Source organism: Molossus molossus, unplaced genomic scaffold (assembly GCF_014108415.1).
Source record: "Molossus molossus isolate mMolMol1 unplaced genomic scaffold, mMolMol1.p scaffold_m16_p_35, whole genome shotgun sequence".
NCBI lineage: Eukaryota > Metazoa > Chordata > Mammalia > Chiroptera > Molossidae > Molossus > Molossus molossus.
Genome location: NW_023425372.1, coordinates 454624 through 477651, shown reverse-complemented (window position 1 = coordinate 477651; position 23028 = coordinate 454624). Strand labels below are relative to the sequence as shown.

Below are 23028 nucleotides of genomic sequence, written 5' to 3'. Positions count from 1 at the left end.
GGAAACATCGATGAGAGAGAACATCGACTGGCCACCTCCTGCATGCCTTGCATGGGGGATGGGGCCTACAACTTGGGCATGTGCCCTGACCCGGAATCGAACCAGTGACCTCTTGGTGCAGGGTCAATGCTCAACCTGCTGGGCACTTCTAACACTATTTAAAGCTGCACCCACAAAAGGGAAAGCTCTTCTTTAAGCAGAATGCCAACAAGTAGGGGAAGAATCATGGAGTTAGAAATTCAACAAAGGATGTTCAAGTGAGTGAGTGCAAAATTTTTTTCTTTTTTAATCCTCACCCGAGGACATTTTTTGTTCAGATAGAGTGGGAGGGAGAGAGAGGAAGAGAGAGAGAGAAACATTGACATGAAAGGAACACATCGAGTGGTTGCCACCCGCAGGACCCAACCAGGACCCGCGACAAACCACAACCGAGGCACGTGCCCCCCACGGGAACCGAACCCGGGTCTCTCCAGACCGCAGGCCAACGCTTTAACCTCTGAGCCAAACCGGCCAGGGCGAGTGAGTGCAAATTTGACGAAGACAAGATATTCATGCTATCTTACAGTGTGGCGCCATGAGGGGTGCTGCTCAAGCAGCCACTCAGTTTCTGCACCTGTCATTTATTGCAGGTTTACGGCAGCATCTCAGTCCATGGCGTGTTTTTCCTGGCAGCCCCAGACATTCACTGGCCGAGCACAGCAAAGGGACCAGGGCCTGGCCATTTTCACCTAACATGAGGCTTCTCTGAGGGGCGATCTTTGCTTCAGAACTATTGGTTTAGTCGAGATGGTGTCCGATCTGCATCCCATCTAAGGTACTCCCGGTCCAATTCCTCTTCCTCCTTTGACAGACTTTCCACAACACACCTCCGTACATCCATCTCCATCTCAGCGTCTGCTCCTAGCAACGCCTGAAATGACTCACAGAGTATTTCTCTGCAAAGTCCTTAATAGTTACAAATGCAGAAATGGTGGAGAAACCTGGCAAAGAAGACCCTCACCAACGGGTCAAGGCAGACATCACCATGTTGGGACAGGCTGCCATCATGGCCTTCTGACGCCGTGCACCGAGAACACAGTATAGTTAATGTAGTATTCTACTAAAAATGCATAATGTGCCCTGGCCGGTTTGGCTCAGCAGTTAGAGCATCGACCTGTGGTCCAGAGAGACCCGGGTTCGGTTCCCGCTAAGGGCATGTACCTCGGTTGCAGTTTGTCCCCGGCCCTGGTTGGTCGTGCAGGTGGCGACCACTCGATGTGTCCCTTTCACGTTGATGCTCTCTCCCTCCCACTCTATCTGAACAAAAAATGGAAAAATGTCCTTGGGTGAGGATAAAAAAAATAATAAAATAAAATAATAAAAAACAAAAAACATAGCCTGGCCGGTTTGGCTCAGCAGTTAGAGCATCGGCCTGCGGTCCAGAGAGACCCAGGTTCGGTTCCCGCTAAGGGCATGTACCTTGGTTGCAGTTTGCCCCCAGCCCTGGTTGGTCGTGGGGGTGGCAACCACTCGATGTATCCCTTTCACGTAGATGTTTCGCGCTCTCTCTCTCTCTCTCTCTCCCACTCTACCCGAACAAAAAAATGGAAGAATGTCCTCGGGTGAGGTTAAAAAAAAAAAAAAGCATAATCTGAAACGTCAAACTCAAATTGAGAGACATTCAACAAAAGTAGCCTCTATTCATCTAGAATGTTGAGGTCAAGAACGACAAAGAAAGGCTGAGGAACAGGCCCACATTAAGACTAAAAATTAGAAACTACGAAATACAGTATGTGATCCTGGGCAGGGAAAAAAGTGATAAAGAACATTTCACAGCCCTGGCCAGTTTGGCTCAGCAGTTAGAGCATCGGCCTGTGGTCCAGAGAGACCTGGGTTCAGTTCCCACTAAGGGCATGTACCTCGGTTGCAGTTTGCCCCCGGCCCTGGTTGGGTCATGCGGGTGGCAACCACTCGATGTGTCCCTTTCATATCGATGTTTCTCTCTCTCTCTCCCTCCAACTCTATCTGAACAAAAAATGGAAAAATGTCCTCGGGTGAGGATTAAAAGAAAAAAAGAACATTTGACAAAATTGGAATATGAACCAGAGGTAGACAACAGCATTTTATTAACATTAAATTTCCGATTTTGATCACGGACTGTGGTTTGTAAGAGAATGTTCCCGTTCTTAGGAAATACACAATGCATTATACAGGTGTCTCCAACTTCCTTTTCTTTAGAAAAAAATTTTTTTTTCTTTATTGATTTTAGAGAGAGGAAGGGGGTAGGGAGAGAGACAGAAACATCGATGAGAGAGAACATCCATTGGCCGCCTCCTGCATGCTCCCCACTGGGGATCTGGCCCACAACCTGGACATATGCCCCGACCGGAAATCGCACTGGCAACCTCTTGGTGCTGGGTTGATGCTCAACCACTGAGCCACACCAGCTAGGCCTCCAACTTCCTTTCAAATGGTCCAGCAAAACCCAGTGATGTGTTTATAAACATTTGTAAAGAATGATTGAAAATGAAGCAAAATGTGCCCCTGCTGGTTTGACTCAGCGGTGAGAGCATCAGCCCAAAGGCTGAAGGGTCTGGGTTTGATTCCTGGTGAAGGGCAGTACCTGGCTTGCAGGTTTGACCCCCCGCACTGGTCACTTGGGAGGCAACCAATCGATGTGAATTGATGTCTCTCCCTCCCTCCTTTCCACTCTCTCTAAAAATCAACGGAAAAATACCCTCAGGTGAGGATTAACAAAAAAAATAAATAAAACGTGAAAATAAAGTTGGAGCAAAATGTAAACGGTGCCTTTGGGGAAAGCATATTGAGGAGTTCCTTCAACTAGTGTTGCAACTTTTCTAGAATTTAAAATTACATCCAGCCCTGGCCGGTTTGGCTCAGCGGTTAAAGCGTCGGTCCAGAGAGACCCGGGTTTGGTTCCCGCTAGGGGCATGTATCTCAGTTACAGTTTGTCCCCGGCCCTGGTTGGTCGTGCGGGTGGCAGCCACTCGATGTGTCCCTTTCACGTCGATGTTTCTCTCTCTCTCTCTCTTCCTCTCTCTGCCTCTCACTCTATCGGAGCAAAAAAAATGGAAAAAATGTCCTCGGTTGTGGATAAAAAAATAAATAAATAAATAAAATCACATCCAAACACAACCAAGACATTGCACTTATTTTATGCCCACCCCGCACTTTTTTTGTTTTTATTATGGTAAATTACGCAGAATGTAAAATTTACCAGCTTAAGCATTTTAAAAGGTCCAATTCTCACGGAGTTATGCAACCGCCACCACTATCCAGCTGCAGAACGCGTCACCCCTGGAAAAGGATCCCCGCCCGCTGGCAGCCACTCCCCGTGGGCTCGTGTCCGTGAATCCGCCTATTCCGGGCACTCCGTGGGCCGGGACCGTACAGCTCGTGGGCTCCGCACTCACGCAGTGGGCCCTGCCTCGCTCCTTTCATCGCCGCAGGGCACTCGATGGCCCACGTTAGCGGGTGGACCCGTATTTACTTCTCCTCCGCGCCTGTCGCACGCCCTCGATTCCACAACCTGGACGGGGGCAGGGGGCGGAGGGGCCGAACACCAGGAGGCTGCGCGCGCACTGGCGCCGCGCCGGAGCATGCGCACGAGGGCGGGGCGAGGACGCTCGCGCTGCGCCCCGGAAGTCCCCGGCGGGCGGCTGACCCGGAAGTGCTCGGGCGGCGAGGCGCGTGCGCCGGGGGCTGAGCCGCCAGCGCCGGGCGCCATGGTCTTCCTGACGGCGCAGCTCTGGCTGCGGAGCCGCGTCACCGACCGCTACTGGCGGGTCCAGGAGGTGCTGAAGCACGCGCGGGTGAGTCGCCGCGCACGCCCCGCGCCCCTGCGCGCCCCGCGAGCCTGCGGGCCCGCCGACAACCCTCCTTTCCGTTCTTCCTCTGCCCCAGCACTTCCGCGGAAGGAAGAACCGCTGCTACCGGCTGGCCGTGCGGGCGGTGACGAGAGCGTTCGTGAAATGCACGAAGGCCCGGAGGCTGAAGAAGAGGAACTTGAGGACGGTGAGCCGCGGCACTGCGGGCCGAGGGGACCCACGGCGTGGCCGAGGCCGCACCCGCCTCCCGGGATGGCTCCGCGGTCCTCCCGGTGCCGAGGCGGGACCCCCAGCACCACCCTCAGTGCCTTTGTTTCTCTTGCTCTTGCACCCCAACCCCGGCAGGGTCCCGCGTCCTTCTCGCGCCCTCCCGCCGGGAGCCCCCTCGCCAGTGTCCCCGCTGTGCCTGCTGCGCGCCCGCTGCTCCACCCCAGACCTTCCCGCGTGGCCCCGCATCCCCCCACGTGGTTACTCTGCTCTGGCCCCCGACCACGCCCTCCCCACTCCTGCTTGCCTCCCTCCCACGCAGTTTGCACGTGGATTTCCGGGACGTGTCCCCTTCTCAGGGCAGCGCAGCTGGGCACCGCCGGGAACTCAGCGTCCAGTGCTCCCGGTGTTTTACTTGGGTGGGTGGGTGGTGCTCCGCCCCCACCTCTGGAGTGTGTCTCACGGGGCATCTTTCTGCTGTTGATTGTCGCGACTCGGTCTAGATCAGTAACCTCCGCAAACATGGGCTGAATGAATAAGGGGCGGGTGTGTGTGAGATTTTAACCCTTTAAAATCAGATGTTCCTCTTCCCCCGTGGATTAGGGTCCCCGTGCACGTGGGTCTGTGCAGAGCGGCCTCTGCGTCCCAGCTCTGTTGTTTGCCTCTGGGTTTTCTCAGCATGGGATAACGGTGGTGCGGCCCTGGGATCCAGCTGTGCCTCTGACCCAATGTTCTGTGAAGAGCTGTGGGCAGAGCCCCGTGGCATGCCACGTTTGCTGCCACAGAGCAGCAGAGGTTGCCAGGGTGGGGGTCTGTGTGTAACGGCAGCATCTGGTGGGAACTAGTTAAAATGTAGATTCTCAGGCTCCACCAGCGCCTACTGAAGCAGAAGCACTGGTTCTAACAATCTGTTCTAACAAACCCGTGGGTGGTTCTGGTGCACGATCGAACTCGAGAACCACTGAGGTAGAAGAAGTGGACTTGAGTGGCAACGTTGTGTCAAGACTGACTTAAGAGAGTCCCCTTGTTTGACAGAACAGATCCGTGCAAAAGCGTCTGTATCACTGGCTCATCCTTTCACATCTTTCCCTGCTCACCTCCTAACCTGGAGTCCCCTGCCCTGGAGCTCCCTGCTCTGGCCCCACAGCTCCTTGCCAGCGAGGTCCGCCTTTCCTCCAGCCCAGCTCCTCCCTCAGGCTGTTCTCCCTGGAGCTCCCACCACCAGCGTTTCATCCCCGTGGTAGCACTCGCCCAGTGGTTGCCAAAACTCACCACGTGGATTCTTTTCACACTCTGAGCCTGTGTGCTACAGTCTCTCACTCATCTATCTGTGTGCTCAGTGCCTAAAAGTGGGTTTTGAATGCAACCTTACTGCACAAACTTCCCTATGTTTTGAGAAGGAAGCTGCCATTTGGGTAAGGAGCACCAGTCTTAGCTTGCTGCTGTTTGTATTGCAAGGCTAAGTAAAAAACACTATTAGATTTATTTTTTTATTTTTCTATTTATTTTCTGTTTATTTTTACAAACTAGTCCATTCAGAACCTTTGTTGGGAGATGTGGGCACAACATGCAGTTCTCAAACATCTCGATATTTTCCTATTTCAGCTCTGGATTAATCGAATTACAGCTGCTTCCCAGGAACATGGCCTGAAGTACCCAGCTTTCATTGCCAATTTAGTTAAGGTATGGTTGATGGTGTGGTCCTGTCGAAATGATGAATATGTACGGAAATTGGCCCATCTGGCGTGGCCCCACAGCATGGCAGTGAGTGTCAGCACCTGGACACTGCTTTTGTTCTCTGGGTGTAGTTCTGGCAGGTTCAGGGACTCCTCATGCTAGCTCTGCCCTTGTCCTGCTGGTGGTGGAATTGGAAATGGGTAAGACACAAAAACTGGTGTTGCCTCATCAAGGGGAAAAGGCAGAAAAGCTAAGCTTTAACTTTAAAATTTAATTTCAAAGTTTTTACCCTGAATGAGTTCTGATGAGACAGCCGATAGAGTTGAAACTCATACAGTCAAAAAGGAGGGAGCCTGCCCTGGCTGGTTTGGCTCAGCGGTTAGAACGTTGGCCTGCGGTCTCCAGAGACCCGGGTTCGGTTCCTGCTAAGGGCACGTACCTTGGTTGCAGTTTGTCCCTGGTCCTGATTCGGTTGTGTGGGTGGCAGCCACTCGATGTGTCCCTTTCACGTCTATGTCTCTCTCTCTCTCTCTCTCCCTTTCCCTCCCTCCCTTCCTCTCTCTCCCACTCTATCTGAGCAAAATATCAAAAAAATGTCCTCGGGGGAGGATTAAAAAAAAAAGGAGGGAGCCTGGCTTGTGTGGGCTTAGTTGGTTGAGCATCATCCCATGCACCAGGAGGTCGATGGTTTGATTCCTAGTCGGGGGTGTGCAGGAGGCAGCGGAATGGCGATTTGCTCTCATCGATGTATCTCCCTTTCTCTTCTCTAAAATCAGTAAAAACTTTTTTTTTAAGGAGGGGAAAATGTCTTTTTTTTTTCCCTCACCCGGGGACATTTTCCCATATTTTGTTCAGATAGAGTGGGAGGGAGAGAGAGAGAAGCATTGACGTGAAAGGGACGCATCAAGTGATTGCCACCTGCACAACCCAACCAGCGCCGGGGACAAACTGCAACCGAGGTACAGGCCCTTAGTGAACCCAGATCTCTCTGGACCACAGGCCGACACTCTAACCACTGAGCCAGACCGGCCAGGACAAGGAGGGAAAATGTCTTGAGGGGGTAAACATGTCATGAAATCTTGGTAATTGGTTTATCTGGTGATAATGCTATTTCTGAGGAAGGGGGGGTATTGTGCTTCTGTATTGTGCTTGTACCAGTTTCTGTTTTGGGTACTTGACAAAGATCCTTGGGGTCCTGCTGAGGAACTGACTGAGGCTCAGAAAGGAGAAGGACTTTACCCAGGGCACACAGGTCCCGAGTGGTGGAGCAGGCTCCGCTCCTGCAGGTAATGCATGGAGACCATCCCACCTCTCTTCTGCTTGTTTTTTTGTTTTTAAATATTTTTCTTTACTTTTTAAAAATATGTTTCTATTGATTTGAGAGAGAGAGAGGAAGGGAGAGAAACACGGATGTGAGAAACACCAGTTGGCTGCCTCCTGCATGCCCCTTACTGGGGATTAAGCTTGCCACTCTGGTATGTCCCCTGATGAGGAATTGAACCGGCGACCTTTTGGTGCATGGGACAACACTCAACTGACTGAGCCACGCTAGCCAAGCCTTACTGATTTTTAGAGAGAGAAGAGGGGGAGAGAGAAACATTGATGTGAGAGCCAAACATCAATGCTTCCTACCGGGGATCGAGCCCACCATCTAGGCATGTGTCCTGACCTGAAATTAGACTGGCAACCTTTAAGGACATGGGACAGTGCCTAACCAACTGAGGCATGCCTGCTAAGGCCTCAGTTTTGTTTTGTTTTTTATCCTCACCCAAGGACAGTTTTGCATTCATCTCGAGATAGAGGCAGGAGGGAGAGAGGGAGGAAGAGAGAGAGAGGGGAACATTGATGTGAGAGAGACACTTCGAGTGGTCGCCACCCACATGGGGGCCAGGGACAAACTGCAACCGAGATACGTGCCCTTAGCGGGAACCGAACCCGGACCTCTTCTGGTCTGCAGGCTGACGCTCTAACCGCTGAGCCAGACTGGCCAGGGCAGGGCCTCAGTTTTTTTGAAGTCACTTGCAGTTTTACTTGGCAGACGACTTGGTTTGGCTGTCTCGGGGGAATTGGGAATGCCCAGTTTTGGTCCCTGCTTTCTCTGCTCATGTCTGGTTTCATTGTTTTTAAATGGGAATTGTCGTTTTCTCTTCTGAACTGATTTCAAGTCTTATCCTAGGCCTACAGTTGTAATTTCTGTCTGGGTAATGACCATTGACCCTAAACAGGGCCCTTGGTTTCCTAGCATCAGGACCGGATGCCAGCCTCCTCTCCAGTCACCTCCTGCAGGGATGCAGTCCCTTCCTTGTCCACATCCTCCTCCAGTGTCTTGCTGGGATGGAATTCACCACTTCCACCCCTTTCCCCCTCCACTCACCTCACCAAACAGATAGTGTATCCTGTGAGGGCAGAGCCTGCCCTGGAGCCGTGTGGAATGTGCTCCTCTGAGATGCTCAAGCTTAGGTGCTATGACTAGGAGCTGAGTGACATTCTCTTCTGCTTCAGGGAAACACATCTCTGATGCTGAAACAGGCTCTGATTCTCTTTACAGTGCCAGGTGGAGCTCAACAGGAAAGTACTGGCCGACCTGGCCATCTATGAACCAAAGACTTTTAAGTCCTTAGCTGCTTTGGCCAAAAGGAGGCAACAGGAAGGCTTTGCTGCTGCCTTGGGAGACGGGAAGGAGCCTGAAGGTATATTTTCCAGAGTGGTACAGTACCACTGAGGGGACACTAACACCACCTGGCCTCTGCAGCCGGGTCTTAGGAAAAGGCTTTCTCCCTGATGATCATAATTAAAACAGGGGCTAAGAGTCATTTGACAAGAATGTGTTAAGCTTGATTTGCAATTGTGTTAATTTACATTTCAGTAAGAAAAGGCTTGTCTGGCCTCCTGGGGATAGACCAGAAACATCTCATAGAGATTGTGCTAATAAAGTTTGTATGATGGTCAGCATTTTGAGTTGTGTCCTCTGGCGTCAAGCAAACACACCTTGTGTGCTCTGCCTCCAGTGCCACCCTCTGTGGCTGTGTGGTGGGAGGGGCTGCCAGGGTGAGGGGTCAACTGAGCATGTGCCTTCCTCTTGGAACTTTGGGTCCTCTCCTGCAAGTGGGGTGTTTGCATCAAGACTCTGAACTTTGACCCTGGCTCCCCTCCGCGCTGGGGATGCCCATCTAGCCCACAAGGCCCCCAGCCCCACTCTGGCCCTATCTACGCTCGACTTTGCTCTCTGCCCTTCAGCCTTTCCAGCAGGGATCCTGTGGCTCAGCTTTTCAGCTGCTCTGCACGCCAGCCTGTCTCCTGCTGTCCCCTCACTCCGCAGCCCTGGAGGGACAGCAGCAGGGTGGCTCTTCTGGTCCAGCTCACCTTAGCCCCTGTAGGACCACCTGGTGAGATCCGTCCCCCAAATACTCTACTTCATTGAGTCCAGTCAGGAACAATTTCTCAGCATGCTCACTCCACTGACATGGGATTCACAGCTCTGCCCAGCCCTGCACCTCCCTTACCCACCCTTGCCTCCACACTACCACCCAGAGGTGGTGTAGGATGTGCCCCCTCCTGCCCAGGGCCAGGGCTACTCTTTTGCCTTCTCTGGAGCTGGTTCCACTCAGCCTCTTATCTGTATTGTGAAACCTTCCATTTCTGGAGCATGCTCTCCTTCCTGTGGGCCCCACTCGGCTCTCCACCTCTAGCCTGTTACCGAGTCTGCAGTCGGCCCCAATGGCTCTCACCAAAGCCATCTCCTGAAACCAAACCCAGTAGATACTGTTAGCCCTTGACCTCCAAGGACCATGTACTCCCTCCGCCCTCCCTCTCACTCCCCTCCAGGGCCCTGCCCCAGGGAAGCTCTGCAGGCCCATAGTAGCACTCACTGCTTGCTGGTGGCTCCTGCATTTATCTGGCAATGCACATCTGTCTCCCTCCACTCTTAATGCTCCTATGCTGGGTCCTGTAGGGACACCACCCTCCATCCTTTCCAGCAGCCCCCTGGAGGTCCTTCTGGGTTCCTTCCTCAGACCAAAACCCGCCTCCAATCCCCATCCAGAGCCAATCAAGTCCTGACCGTCTACTGCCTGGTAATCTACACTTTCCTCCATCCTCACTGCAGGCTAACATCTCTTCTGGCTCCAGTCATTGCACTAACCTCCTAAGAGACATCCCCCTCCCCCAGCCCTTGTTACTGTGTATAATGATCACTAGATAAGAGACATTTGGAGACTTGGGGTAGTCTTGTTCACTCTTTTGTTCAAGTTTGATGAAGGTGTGTCAGGCAACTGTGGGCTGTTTCCAACACTCGTTCCCCTTCAAACCACTGGACCCCTTTCCCTTCCTGGGCCTGGTCCTGACTGGCTAGAGCCATGAGCTTTTTCTTCTCCTTTGGCCAGTCACTGCTCAGGGAATGGACAAGCAGCCCAGACCAGGGGCCAATGATAAGCAAGCTGTTTGCTGGGGTTTCCAGGCAAGAAATTCCTCCTTTCCCACCACTGGTCCTGGTGCAAGTTTGGGGCAACTGTAGCAACAAATACCTAATACTGCACCTGCTCTTCTGCTGCAGATGTGACAGCATGCTGTCAGGTGACTGACTTACCGGATTTATGTCTATGTGTTTTTTGTTGTTAATCCGCACCTGAGGACATTTTTCCATTGACTGATTTTTATTTTTTAGAAGGAGGGAGGGCCCTGGCCGGTTTGGCTCAGCGGTTAGAGCGTCGGCCTGCGGTCCGGAGAGACCCGGGTTCGGTTCCCGCTAAGGGCACGTACCTCAGTTGCAGTTTGTCCCCGGCCCTGGTTGGTCGTGCGGGTGGCAACCACTCGATGTGTCGCTTTCATGTCGATGTTTCTCTCTCTCTCTCTCCCTCCCACTCTATCTGAACAAAATATCGAAAAATGTCCTCGGGTGAGGATAAAAAAAAAAAAAAAAATAGAAGGAGGGAGGAAGGGAGAGAGAGAAATGGATGCAACAGAGACACATCGATTGGCGCCTCCTGCGCAACCTTGACCAGGGCAGGGATCAAACCTGCAACCCAGGTATGTGTCCTGACCAGGAATTGAACCCAGGACCTCTCTGTCCACAGGCATATTCGCAGGCTGATGTCCTAATCACTAAACCATGCCCGCAAGGGCTGTCAGGTGATATAAATACCACCAGAGGCTGGCAGTCACTAACCAAGAGAACGCCTGATACAACCTGCTAGGAAGTAGTGAGTAGAAGCAAGAGGGGTTCAAAAATGTATCAACACCTCAAGTGCTTCTGCTGTTTGTAGGGCGAAGTCCAAGCCCCCTACCAGGGCTCCTGGGGCATCCCAGCATGGCCCCCCTCCTCAAGATTCCTTCAGGAATCCATTTATTTTCAAACGATGCCATGGGCTTTGTAGAAATTGAATTCAATGTTTCCAGGTACTCTTCCCTGTTGACTCAATTCTCTTTGTTTTGACTCTGCCTCTATTCTGAAGGCAAGAACTTTGGTGAGCTGGTGTTAATATTTGTACCCCAAAACCTGGATTCACTAAGAACTGGAGCGTAATGACACGACAGCTGCTATGTATTAATTCAGGCAAACAGGAAAAAGAGCCCTCTAACTAGATCCTGAATAAAGCCCAGAAAACTTAAGAACACAAAGCAGAAGCTCGAATCCGGGAGAAAATTTACCCTTTGGCTGGAGAAAAACAGGGAGCTTAGATGGCCCTATGGGCGCCACACAAGTTTGCTCACCAGCCCTGGAGCTATGGGGAGGGGGTCTTCTCTGGATTCCAGATGAACCCCAAATATGCCGGACATAAGTAAAACGTCGGCCAAGTATTCATTCAGCAAAACTGATTTATTCAGGCAGAAAAAATTGCAAACCGGAATGTGCAGCCACGGTCAGCCCCGTGGAGGTTTCCGCCCGGAGGAAGATGGAACAAGTACATTCGAGAGCGGAAGCGGAAGTTGAGGGCAGGCACAGTCATCACCGCGGAGCAGGGTCCTGTCCCTAGAGCTGTCTCTGCAGGTTCTCTGGAGGGCAGGGGTGTGAGCTCCTCCCACGCGCCCCGCAGAGGTGAACCTTTCAGAACCCTCAAACACCTCCCAGGGAGCCTCCGAGGCTCCACCCCTCCGCCCAAGCCCTGGACCCCCAGGCTCGCCGGACGCAATCCTACAGCGGAAAACCAGCCGCAGACCCCTCCGCGTGCCCTGGAGAAGGGGTCGTCCCGCCCAATCAGACTGCCCGCGCCCCGGATCCTCACCCACTGCCTGCAGCCTGTCCGCAAACCCTTTTGCGAACAGCGGGACCATCAAGAAGCGTTCGGGTTGCAGTGCGGGACTCGCGAGCTCCGGACTCTGCGAGGAAAGTGTAGATAAGTCGGGATGTTCCGGGAAGGCACCTACAGCTAGTGCTTCCGGCTCAAGGCCCAGACGCAGCCTCTCCTGGGCGCCGCGGGGCCTTCTGGGTAAGGAGCCAATCCCCGCACGCATCGGGTTCCGGCGTCGGCCGCAACGCTGACGGGCAGGTCTCGTAGCCATTAGGGCAAGGTGTCGCTGGGCTGCCTGCCGGTGGAGCCAATGACACGCGGCTGGGCGGGGCGGTCGCGGCTATAGAACGTCGCGAGGAGCCGCCCTGCCGGGAAAGAGCCCGAAGAGGAGTCGGCGGCACAAAATGGCGGCGGCAGCAGCGGCTGCGACGGCCGTGGCCGTGGCTCCGGGACCAGCGGCGCCTGCAGCAGCGGCCGGGACTCCGGGCTCGGGGAGCGCAGCCCCCGGGTCGCAGGGGGTGCTGATTGGGGACCGGCTGTACTCCGGGGTGCTCATAACCTTGGAGAACTGTCTCCTGCCTGACGACAAGCTTCGCTTCACGCCGTCCATGTCGAGTGGTCTCGACACCGACACGGAGACCGATCTCCGCGTGGTGGGCTGCGAGCTCATCCAGGCGGCCGGCATCCTGCTCCGCCTGCCGCAGGTGAGGGCGCAGCCGCGAGCCTCGGGCCTCGGCAACCGCCGCCCAGCGCGGGGGAGGCGGCCGGGCCCTTTGTTGGTGGTGGGGCCGCCCGCGCCGGCGCCTGACCCCGGTCCCTGTGCCGCCCGCGCTCGCTGCGTCTGGTTCGCCGCAGGTGGTGAGTGAGGCGAGGCAGCGGGCGCGAAGACCCGGTGGACGTGTCAAATGTGTCTTTTTTGACAGTGTCAGGAGCCCCGCGACACCTGCGGCTGTGCGCGTTAAGACGATGGCAACCTTTGTCTTTTCTAGGTGGCTATGGCTACCGGGCAGGTGTTGTTCCAGCGGTTCTTTTACACCAAGTCCTTTGTGAAGCATTCCATGGAGGTGAGGGGTTCCGCCTGGGTTTCTCACCCACGGGAAAGTGTTGGGGGGAGGGCTGGGCTGGTCGTCCCGCCGGGTTGCCCACCGAAGCGAGCCTGCCCTTTTGCCAGTCCGAGCCGCGCTCGGGGGTTGGGAAGCCCCCCGGTCCTGACCCCGGGTGGCCTCTTCCTCCTGGTGCGCCTGCTCTTTGCTCTTTATCACTCTTGAGCGTTGGAGGCCATCGGCACGGGGACAAACATCTGTGTGTTGCAATGCTTACATTTCAGCATGTGTCAATGGCCTGCGTGCACCTGGCCTCCAAAATAGAAGAGGCTCCGAGGCGGATCCGGGATGTCATGAACGTGTTTCATCGCCTTCGGCAGCTGAGAGAGAAAAAGTGAGTCTGGGTCACACCTGTCATAAACACCTGTCTCGTTTTGGGGGGGTTATTAAGTGACACCAGTGTTTCTGAAGCAAAACGCAGGCGGTGAGATTTTTGAACGTGTGTCCAGAAGAAAGCCTGATGAATATGTGCAGGGCCCACGGTAAGGAGGACAGGGCCCAGTGGCTGGTTTGCTGGCGTTGGATTCCTGGTTTTCCCATGTTGGTCTCTGAAAGCTCTCAAACTGGGTTCGCCACCTTGGCACTGTTGACGTTTGGGGTGGTGGGTTCTCTGTGGTGGGGACTGTCCTTCCAGTTGTCACGTGTCCAGCAGCATTCCTGGCTGCTGTGCACTGGATGTAAATACTGCTGCTTTTGTCGTGAGGGCTAAAAATATGCCCAGATATGGCCATGTGGCCCTGGGACAGCACAATCGCCCTGGTTGGGAACTACTGCCCAGACCTTACCCGACTTTATGCTTCTAAAGCTGATAGAAGTCCTTCAGAAAACAGCCTGGGTTGTTTAAAGATTGTTTCCTTGGTTCTTTGGATTTTAATTCATTCTGAACACACACCCTTTTACGTTCATCCAGAGTGCATTTAGTACTAGTGTAGTGAGGTCTGAGCCCCTGCCCTGTGCTGGATCACGTCTGTAAGGCTGCTTCTGTGTACAGAAGGCGGGAGGCTATTGAGGAGGGAGGAGGAGGTTGGCACTGGGATCGCATGAAGACTGTGGTCGAAGGAAACAAAGTGAACGTGTCTGTTCTGTAGTGTTCGCAGTAGATTTCCCTGCTGGGGGTGGTCGGGATTTGAACTTGTCATGTCTATTCTGTGGTGTTCACAGTAGATTTCCCCGCTGGGGGTGGTCGGGATTTGAACTTGTCATGTCTATTCTGTGGTGTTCACAGTAGATTCTCACTGCTGGGGGTGGTTGGGATTTGAAAGAGTCTGTTTTATTTGATCTGCTGTGCTGTACTGTCATTGTAGGAAACCTGTGCCTCTACTGTTGGATCAAGATTATGTTAATTTAAAGAACCAGATTATAAAGGCAGAAAGACGGGTTCTCAAAGAGCTGGGTTTCTGCGTCCATGTGAAGCACCCTCACAAGGTGGGTATGAGGCCCTGTTGCCCGAGAGCCCACTTGAGCCACTGCTCCATTCTCACTGAAGTTGAAAACTCTGGAGGGGATTGAATGTGTCCCTGGCTTGGTTTTTCAGTGTATGTCAACATCCTGAAAATACTCTTCAACTGTGAGCCTTCTTGTGATGTCTGTGAACTTAAGTATTGCATTTTTAAGAGTTTTGGAAGTGGTATCTTGTAAGTTTCAGCTTTCAAAAATAGTAATGAACTTGTAAAAATGGAATTTGTCAGTTTACATTTTTCTTTCTCAACAGCTAATTTTCTTTTTAATTAATCCTCACTTGATATGGTTTTGCTTTTGTTTTTTTTTTAATTGGAGAGAAGGCAGAGAGAGTAACATTGGTTGTTTCCTGCACGTGTCCCAACGGGAGAGCGAACCCTCAACCTAAGTATGTACCCTGACCAGGAATAAAACCTGCAGCCTTTTCGTGCACAGGACAACGCTCCAACCAACTGAGCCATCCAACCAGGGTTCAACAGCTAATTTTCTAAGGTTGTTTTAGTAACGGCTTCATGTCCTCTTACAACTAAGCAGTTTTGCAGGGAGTGTTAGTTGAGCATGGCTATGGTATGTTACCCAGTGTTCTTTTGTTCCACTCGAACACAAAGCTGTCTTGTTTATTTTTATGTATTGATTTTAGGGGGAGGGGGAGAAACATTGATTTGTTACTCTACTTATGTATGCATTCATTGGTTGCTGCTTATATGTGCCCTGACTGGGATCGAACCCACAACCTTGGCACATTGAGATGGTGCTCCAGCCAACTGAGCCACCTGGCCAGGTGCAGAGCCTGTTTTAAGAAAGATTGCTCTTGTATCTTTGCTTTCATCCCTTTCACTGGTGGGTTTCCTCCTATCTTCTCTTGTTTATTTGACTCTCTGGCATTAATTCAGTATCTCAGTTAATTACCGTAGATTTAAAGTTTTTCTTCATTTGCTGGAAGTGTTTTCACTCCGTATTTTGTGTAAGTTGGTGATCAGATACAGAGCTGTTTAGGGCAGGCTGATATCACTGGTGAAAACGTGTGAAAAATAAGGCCTTCCCTGTGGGTGCCGCTTGGGCCTCGTGCTTCCTGGCTGCCTGGCTACAAACGCAGGGAGCAGGCACATCAGCACAGACCCCTCCATCTGAGCTGTGCATTAGGCATGTGACCAGGAGCCACCCTGGGATCTAGCATGAAACTTATTTGCTGCATGGATGCCCTCAAGATCTGAGTTCTGGGTTCCCAAGGTTCTTGGTAATAACTGCCTGACCCATATCTTCCAGATAATCGTTATGTACCTTCAGGTGTTAGAGTGTGAGCGTAATCAACACCTGGTCCAGACCTCATGGTGAGTTGATCTTCCTTGTTTTATGAGACCAGCCAGGGCAGTGCAGGAATATGTTGATTGAGGCACTTGGGCAGTGGGTAGTCAGTCCCATGACTTGGTTGTGGGCTGGAATTGTCTGAGTGCCCAGTGTTCCTGCCATGTAAATTCTCACCAGCCTCCCAAATATCGGGCACTGGTGTAACGGTAAGGTGGCCCTCAACCCCCCTGACCCTGGGGAGTAGTCAGTAGGCTTCCCGTGGGGGCTGTTCACTGGGTGCCCCGGGGTCTTTCCCATGGGTGCCAGCACAGACTTAGTCCTCTATCCCCTCTGCTAAAGAGAACCCTGTGGGAGAAGGGGTTGTAAATTTGCTACAATTCTAGGGACTGATTTTAATGCATATATTAGAGATGAAGTTTGAAGTAACAGTTCAGTGCTGGGTGCTTTGTGAATTTTTTTCATGGAGTTAAGTCTATAAGGGTCATATTTTTGCTGCCTGAATTGTCTGGTGCTATGCTATGTCTAATAGAGAACCTATTTTGACTTTTCTTTTCTGTACTCTTTCAATCAAAGGGTAGCCTCTGAGGGTAAGTGACTAAGACTTCTCCTCTACTGTCCAAGCGCTTCGGTGCAGGGACAGCGGCCGTCCTCAGCCACTCCCGTGCAGGCTCTCCACCGAAGGCTGGCTCTAGATGGTGGTATGCTCACGATAGTATAGTGCTGGCCGACTGCTGCTGTGGTTCTGATGGTTGCGCTTCTTGTTAACCCTCTGTCGTGCTTTGGTAATTGTATCGATTAGACTTGATAACTGTCTTGACTTGAATTTTGTCCCTTTAAAACTGCTGTACCTACCTGTGCAATAAAGATGCAATACCTTTCTTTGAAAAAAAAATTGTATAGAAAGCCGTAAGAATCGGCTGATGGGAATTAAGACTTCAGTATGGGACTGTGCATTTTCTAAACGTTCTAAAGCTGCTCTTCAGCAGCTAGGTGCTGGCACACCAGTGAAAGGTATGCGTCTCTAGATTGCTCCACGGATACTTTATATTGTAACATTTCAAATAGAGAATAAGTTTAAATATATATTTTGAGAACTTTGTTTTTAGGATTTAAAAGTTAGTAGATTAATAATATTGTCACTATTTGAATATTGAAACTTTTTGATTAGAATCAATCAAGATCTTGATGACTATGTATATAAAATGTTTGAACTGTTTATTTGCAATGCTCTGGTGCACGTGGCCTTGGTGCCATCACGGGCTTGTTCTTGATCATCTCCTGATGCCTGGGCACAGGTGTCCAGGGCCAGGTGCCGCTAGTCGGCACGCGTAGAATTTATCGTTGTGAAACCTTGGAGTGGATTTGTATGTCACCTTCTCCAGGGTTTAGGAGCATCGGTGCCGGGGGGGGGGGGGGGGGGGGGGATGGGGGAGGGTCGGTCAAATCGCAGCTGGATTTGGCTCACCTGTGGGTGCAGCCTGACTCGGGCTTGCCGTGTGGGGTATGTCAGGAGCAGTGAGTACATGGCCTGCTCAGCTGTCTTCTCACAGAGTTAATCTGTGCGTGCAGCATTGATCAAGTTTAACACGAGGTCCGATTTTGGTCTGTTAAATCTAAGAGAAGTATATATGAAAGGAAATGTTAAATGTAGCCAATTTTAAAACCCTTTAACTTTAAAAAATGCAAATGTTTTGTATTTCCCTATTTTCTAAAGCACGATAAAGTTTTTAAATGTACTGATTGTGGTGAAACTTGTAGTATTTTGTTGCTTCTGTCTGATTTTATGAATATTCATTTTAAGACTCCTTGTTGAAATGGGACAATTTGGAAACGGTTCTTTGATAAGCCTGAGAAGAGGACTGCCCTCTGGGCATTGAGCCCTCCTCGGCACGATGTTCCCCTGCTCCCAGGGCGTTCCCCTCCGAGCGGACTCCCCAGGAAGAAGAAGGGCCAGGCTGTGAACACCTGGAAGGAAGAGGAACGCCAGAGGACGGACGGTGTCTCAGAAAAGCCTCGCGGCTTCGAGCTCGGCAGGCCACTGAGTTTGCATGTTTCTCTGCACTACGGATTCTGAGCGCTTAGATTTCTCTAATCAAGTACTTTCTCACCCCCACAGTAGCTGTTTTCTTTCTGAGGCATTGTGCTTTGCATGAGAGCAGGCCAAAGTTGAGAGGGAAAAGTAAAGTTAAAGTTGGTTCTCTTTCATAGCAACACGGATTATCTTGACATTCAGGCAGCTTAAAATTTTTTTTGCCAAAAACTTCCCCATTTTCCTGTCCTGTATTCAGAGAAAGCAGTTAGGACATTTTTACCTGAACTTAAGAGTCACAGGACTGTTCTCACAGTAGACTCCTTAGCGGAGCAGCGACCTCCCTCATAGTGCAGATGGGTGTCCTGGGGTGCCGGGGCATTGCAGTTTTTCCTGCATTTGGTTTCAGGAATTACATGAATGACAGCCTCCGCACAGACGTGTTTGTGAGGTTCCAGCCGGAGAGCATCGCCTGTGCCTGCATTTACCTTGCTGCCCGGACGCTGGAGGTCAGTGCTGCACCACCACGGGACTCCAGCCTACAGCGCACTTTGTGTAGTGTTCTTCACACTGTACTCAGTGGTCAATGAGAAGCCTGTTTATCTCCAGAGAGAGTGGGAGGGAGGGGGGTGGAGAGAGAGAGAGAGAGAGAGAGACATCGATTGGTTGCCTCCCGTATGACCCTGACCAGGGCCGGGGACTAAACCCTAACCAAGGTACGTGCCCCTGACCAGAATGAAACCTAAGACTGTTTGGCCTGTGGGCTGACACTCGAACTGTTAAGCCAAACCAGTCAGGACATAGCAGGCTTGTTTTTACTGCACTAACAACCTTGTTGGCCATGAGGACGAGAATAAACTGATGGCATTTGTGTTTTCAGATTCCTTTGCCCAATCGTCCCCATTGGTTTCTTTTGTTTGGAGCAACCGAAGAAGAAATTCAAGAAATCTGCTTAAAAATCCTACAGCTTTATACTCGGAAAAAGGTTCTTCTTTGTTTTTTATTCATGTTCATGTACATTTGTGTTTGACTAGAAGTATCTGTTTCTGAACAGATGGGTTTTGGCTTTTCCAGGTGGATCTGACACTCCTGGAAAGTGAGGTGGAAAAGAGAAAGCATGCCATCGAAGAGGCTAAGGCTCAAGCCAGGGGCCTGCTGCCAGGCGGCACCCCTGCCCTGGACACCACCTCGGGGTTCTCCCCTGCCCCCAAACCCGGTGAGTCATCTAGTCGGGCTGCCTCCGCAGACACGTGTCTGCAGCGAACACTTGGCAATTTTAGAAATGGGACAGGGCTCCTGAAGGGGGGGTGTGCTTCTGTCGTTTCCATTGTATGAGCAAGGGCTATGGACAGGCTTTCCAGAATGTTCTTGTTTACCCAGCCACCCAGTTGCATAGACCTGGAGCAGCAGACTGTGTTGTCAGACCCTAGAGCCACATGGCATCTGTCCTCGGTCTCTGAGGGCAGCCGAGACAGGCAGCCTTCCTGTGTCTCTATTTAGGTTCTGAGTCTCAGTCGGGGGCAGGAAGCTACGATTAGCATGTGTCTCCATGAATCCCAGACAAGTGGTGCTGCGTTGCTCTGTTAACCTGTTTCATAACACAGTAGTGTTCTGAACATCAGGTTTTAACTTTCTGTACTTGGTTCTAGCGGAATCTCCCAAAGAAGGTAAAGGGAACAAGGCTTCCCCGCTCCCTGTGAAGAACACCAAGAGGAAAACGGAGGGCGTGAAGAAAGCCAAGGCTGACAGTCCAGTGAATGGGTGAGTGCCCGAGTGCCCGAGTGCCCCCCGGCTTTGGGGGTTGGCGGAGCTCAGGTCTGTAACTGCTACTTCCTGTTTCCAGCTTGCCGAAGGGGCGAGGCAGTCAGAGCCGGAGCGGGAGCCGTGAGCAGAGCTGCTCCAGGTCCCCATCGAGGTCTGCTTCTCCTAAGAGGAGGTGTGTGCCTGGGGCCCTGCACTGGCTGGTGGGCATTTTCCCAGGGTGCAGAGGTGATGTGGCCACCCCTCAGGTGTTTGGAGCAGTTGGTCACCCGCTTGGTGGTGCTGTCCTTCACAGGAAAAGCGACAGTGGCTCGACGTCTGGAGGATCCAAGTCCCAGAGCCGCTCTCGGAGCCGGAGTGACTCACCACCGAGACAAGCGCACCGCGGTGCTCCCTACAAAGGCTCCAAGGTGAGGAGCTATCGGAAGTCCAAGGACTGCAAGTACCCCACCCAGAAGCCTCACAAGTCTCGGAGCCGGAGCTCTTCCCGCTCTCGAAGTCGCTCACGGGAGCGGGCAGATAATTCTGGAAAGTACAAGAAAAAAAGTCATTACTATAGAGATCAGCGACGGGAGCGTTCGAGGTCTTATGAGCGAACAGGCCACCGCTATGAGCGGGACCACCCCGGACACAGCAGGCATCGGAGGTGAGGCACGGGGGTCCTGGAGGGCTGCCTTCCGCCCTTGGTGCGCACACCTCAGCGTGACTGACATGTGGCTTGACTTTTTTTTGGTAAATGGTTGTTGACTTTGGACCTTGTGATGAATTTGGAGATGGAATCGAGAGGCTGTCAAAGTGCCCTTCAGGTCAGTCTGGGTGCAGCGCACACCAGTCCTGGTCAGGGCTCGTCTCAGCCACAGCCCTGTGGCGGCAAGCTGCAGAATAGATGATGCACAGCCCAGTGTGTGGATCGGTGCTAATGACAGGCTGTCTTCACTCCCATACCGATACTCAATTACGTTAAACCAAGAAAATGACTTTTAGAACCTTTGCCTATATTAGGTTGTACTTATGTACATATTTTGCAGTGTTTCACAATGAGAAAATGGCCTTAATAGCCCCTTATTCTCTGTCCATGTTGTAAATAAACATGTGTTTAATACAAGTTAAAGCTATATATGAGAACTCAGAACTTGAATTCTGTCAGCTTAAAACTTGTGTAGAGAATTCTGATTTTTAAAATGTGAAGGTATTTAGATCTGTGTTGAAAGTCGTATATTTTTATCTGCGATGCTGAGTGCAGGCCACCAGCTCCTAAATAGAGGTTTCCTATATATGCATTTTATGTGGTTAAATAAACACAATTCTCTCTACTCAGGATATTTGGAGCATTAAAGAATTTGTAGTTTGTCCTCTGCTTGCTTGTCACTGCACACAGCCCGCAGCACCCGTTCTAGTGGTGTCATCTCTGAGCTCATTAAAGTTGTGTTTTGTATCAAGCTCCTGTGCGCCTGCTCTTCTGTCAAAGGCTTCTAGAGGCCTCAGCCGTCCGCGTGTTGACACAGGCTGCTTCCTGTGGGCAGAGGGGAAGGTTTGAAAAGGACAAAACAGCTTGCACCTGAGGAACACTGGTTTGTAACCCATGGTGTGTGTCAGGCTGGAGCAGCCGCGAACAAGGCACCGGGAGCATCACCTCTGGCAATGTCCCCCTCAAAATGGGTGGCAGGCGAGTGGACAGGTAGTGGTGCAGGTGAGCAGGGTGGACCTTGGGGCTGTTTCCCAGTAATGGGTGGGCTGTGAGGCTCAAGGGCTATGTTGGGGCCTATCATACGCCCAGTGTCGGCTCTCCCCAGACTAGCGCCTCTGTGCAGGTGGGAGGGTGCTGGATATGGCCTTTCTGGTGCCATTCGACCTAGAGAGAGGTGTGTGGAAGTCATATGGCCAAGGAGATGCTATGAAAGCAATGGTCAGCACCTCGGTTCCAGGTGGCGCGCTCTCATGACCAAATCATGAAAGCCTGGGATGCTGCGGCTGGAGAAGTAGGCTGGCAGGTGTGTCCAGGCCTTCCTGCTAGAGCAGCCCCTGTGGAAGGGACGGTATAGCGCCATCCTGTGATCTCAGTTGAAGAGTGGGGCCTGGAGCCTGTGTTTTCTGCCTTCCAGTGGGCGTATCCAACACTCATTGCTTAGTTAGGTTGGGCTTGGGGATGACCAGGCCTGGCCACGCCACTTGCTACTGGTAGGACCCGCTGGCAGAGCCACCAGCGGGACTCCAAAGAGCACCGTTGCTTCCCTCTCCTTCCCAGCACCCCTGCAGGTCCATCCGGGGGACCCTTCCATCCTAGCCAACCCCAGCGAGAGAGGTGAGATGGTGCCCGGGTAGCCCCCACCCTGAGAAGCAACATGAGCTCAGCCAAACCCAATCCCCCACGGAGGCTGCTTTGGAGTTTGGAACAAAAACAAGTTTCTGGCTTTTCTTTCTACAGGTACAGTGTGGGGATTTGCTTTAGAAAAGGAAAGGATGCCCCGCCGTGTGGCTCCGTGGACTGAGTGCCGACCCATCACCAAGAGGTCACACTGGTTGGATTCCCGAGCACATCTGGGGGTTGCAATCCCCGGTTGGGGGTGCACAGGAGGCAGCCCAGTGATGTTTCCATCTCTCTCCTTTTTCTAAAAAAATGAATAAAAACATTAAAAAATATATTTTTAATTTTTTTAAATTAAAAAGGAAAGGAGCCCTGGCCGGTTTGGTTCAGCGGTTAGAGCGTCGGCCTGCGGTCCGGAGAGACCCGGGTTCGGTTCCCGCTAAGGGCACGTACTTTGGTTGCAGTTTGTCCCCGGCCCTGGTTGGTCGTGTGGGTGGCAGCCACTCGATGTGTCCCTTCACGTCGATGTTTCTCACTCTCTCTCTCCCTTCCTCTCTCTCCCTCCCACTCTATCTGTACAAAAAATGGAAAAATATCCTCGGGTGAGGATAAAAAAAAATAAAAAATAAAAAGGAAAGGAAATCCACTTTCCCGAGGTACAGGCCTCCGGACTGGCGGGACAAGGGGCGCCAGCTAAAGAACGAGGCGGCGCCCCTGGTGCGGGAGCAATGGGAGCGGAGCCCGGGCCAGCGTCGCCATCACCTATCTGACCCCCTCGTCCCGCCCAGGGGGAGGGGGAAGCGGGAAGCGGGGTCTCCGAGGCCTGCGACTCCAGCCCCAGCGGGCGAGCACCCCAGTGGCTTCCGCCACCCCTTGCACTCCACTTCCGTCGCCGGGATAAAGTCCCTTTCGCAGTCTCCAAACACCACTTCCGCCTGCCTTGGCCGATCGGGCCTTGCCCGCGCGAGTTCGGCCGCGCAGGCGCAGATGGAACCCCTTGGGATTGTGGGAGATGTAGTTTTCTTGCCTTCCTAAAGGTCCAGCGGAGTTGGTGAGACGGGGGCGGGGACGGGTCATCCGGCCGGAAACCGCGGCTTTCTAGGCCCGGTCGGGCCTGAGCCGACGC

General features: G+C 52.2%; 2 protein-coding genes and 1 long non-coding RNA gene across 7 annotated transcripts; 2 read left to right on the top strand and 1 right to left on the bottom strand.

The window, feature by feature from the left end:
- The first annotated feature begins 3703 nt into the window (after positions 1-3703).
- On the top strand, positions 3704-8663 carry MRPL20 (mitochondrial ribosomal protein L20). The gene is made up of 4 exons (XM_036281472.1): positions 3704-3812; positions 3904-4014; positions 5640-5717; positions 8260-8663. The coding sequence occupies exons 1-4, from the start codon at positions 3726-3728 to the stop codon at positions 8431-8433; spliced, it is 450 nt and encodes a 149-aa protein (XP_036137365.1). The 5' UTR covers positions 3704-3725; the 3' UTR covers positions 8434-8663.
- A 2844-nt stretch (positions 8664-11507) lies between these two features.
- On the bottom strand, positions 11508-12098 carry LOC118643391. 2 transcript variants are annotated; one of them, XR_004961986.1, is made up of 2 exons: positions 11933-12098; positions 11508-11725 (listed from the first exon to the last, which is right to left on the bottom strand). It is a non-coding gene; the product is annotated as an uncharacterized LOC118643391 (long non-coding RNA). The 2 variants fall into 2 exon arrangements; XR_004961987.1 differs by having other exon boundaries at positions 11508-11722.
- Positions 12099-12313: 215 nt separating this feature from the next.
- CCNL2 (cyclin L2) lies at positions 12314-21025 on the top strand. 4 transcript variants are annotated; one of them, XM_036281439.1, is made up of 12 exons: positions 12314-12642; positions 12928-13002; positions 13266-13375; positions 14346-14466; positions 15766-15830; positions 16381-16394; positions 18246-18345; positions 18717-18821; positions 18911-19052; positions 19486-19597; positions 19680-19772; positions 19893-21025. In XM_036281439.1, the coding sequence occupies exons 7-12, from the start codon at positions 18253-18255 to the stop codon at positions 20245-20247; spliced, it is 900 nt and encodes a 299-aa protein (XP_036137332.1). In that variant the 5' UTR covers positions 12314-12642; positions 12928-13002; positions 13266-13375; positions 14346-14466; positions 15766-15830; positions 16381-16394; positions 18246-18252; the 3' UTR covers positions 20248-21025. The 4 variants fall into 4 exon arrangements, with proteins under 4 accessions (XP_036137332.1, XP_036137331.1, XP_036137334.1 ...); XM_036281438.1 differs by lacking the exon at positions 16381-16394 and having other exon boundaries at positions 12319-12642; XM_036281440.1 differs by lacking the exons at positions 12314-12642; positions 12928-13002; positions 13266-13375; ... (1 more) ...; positions 15766-15830; positions 16381-16394 and adding an exon at positions 17255-17903.
- Positions 21026-23028: the final 2003 nt, after the last annotated feature.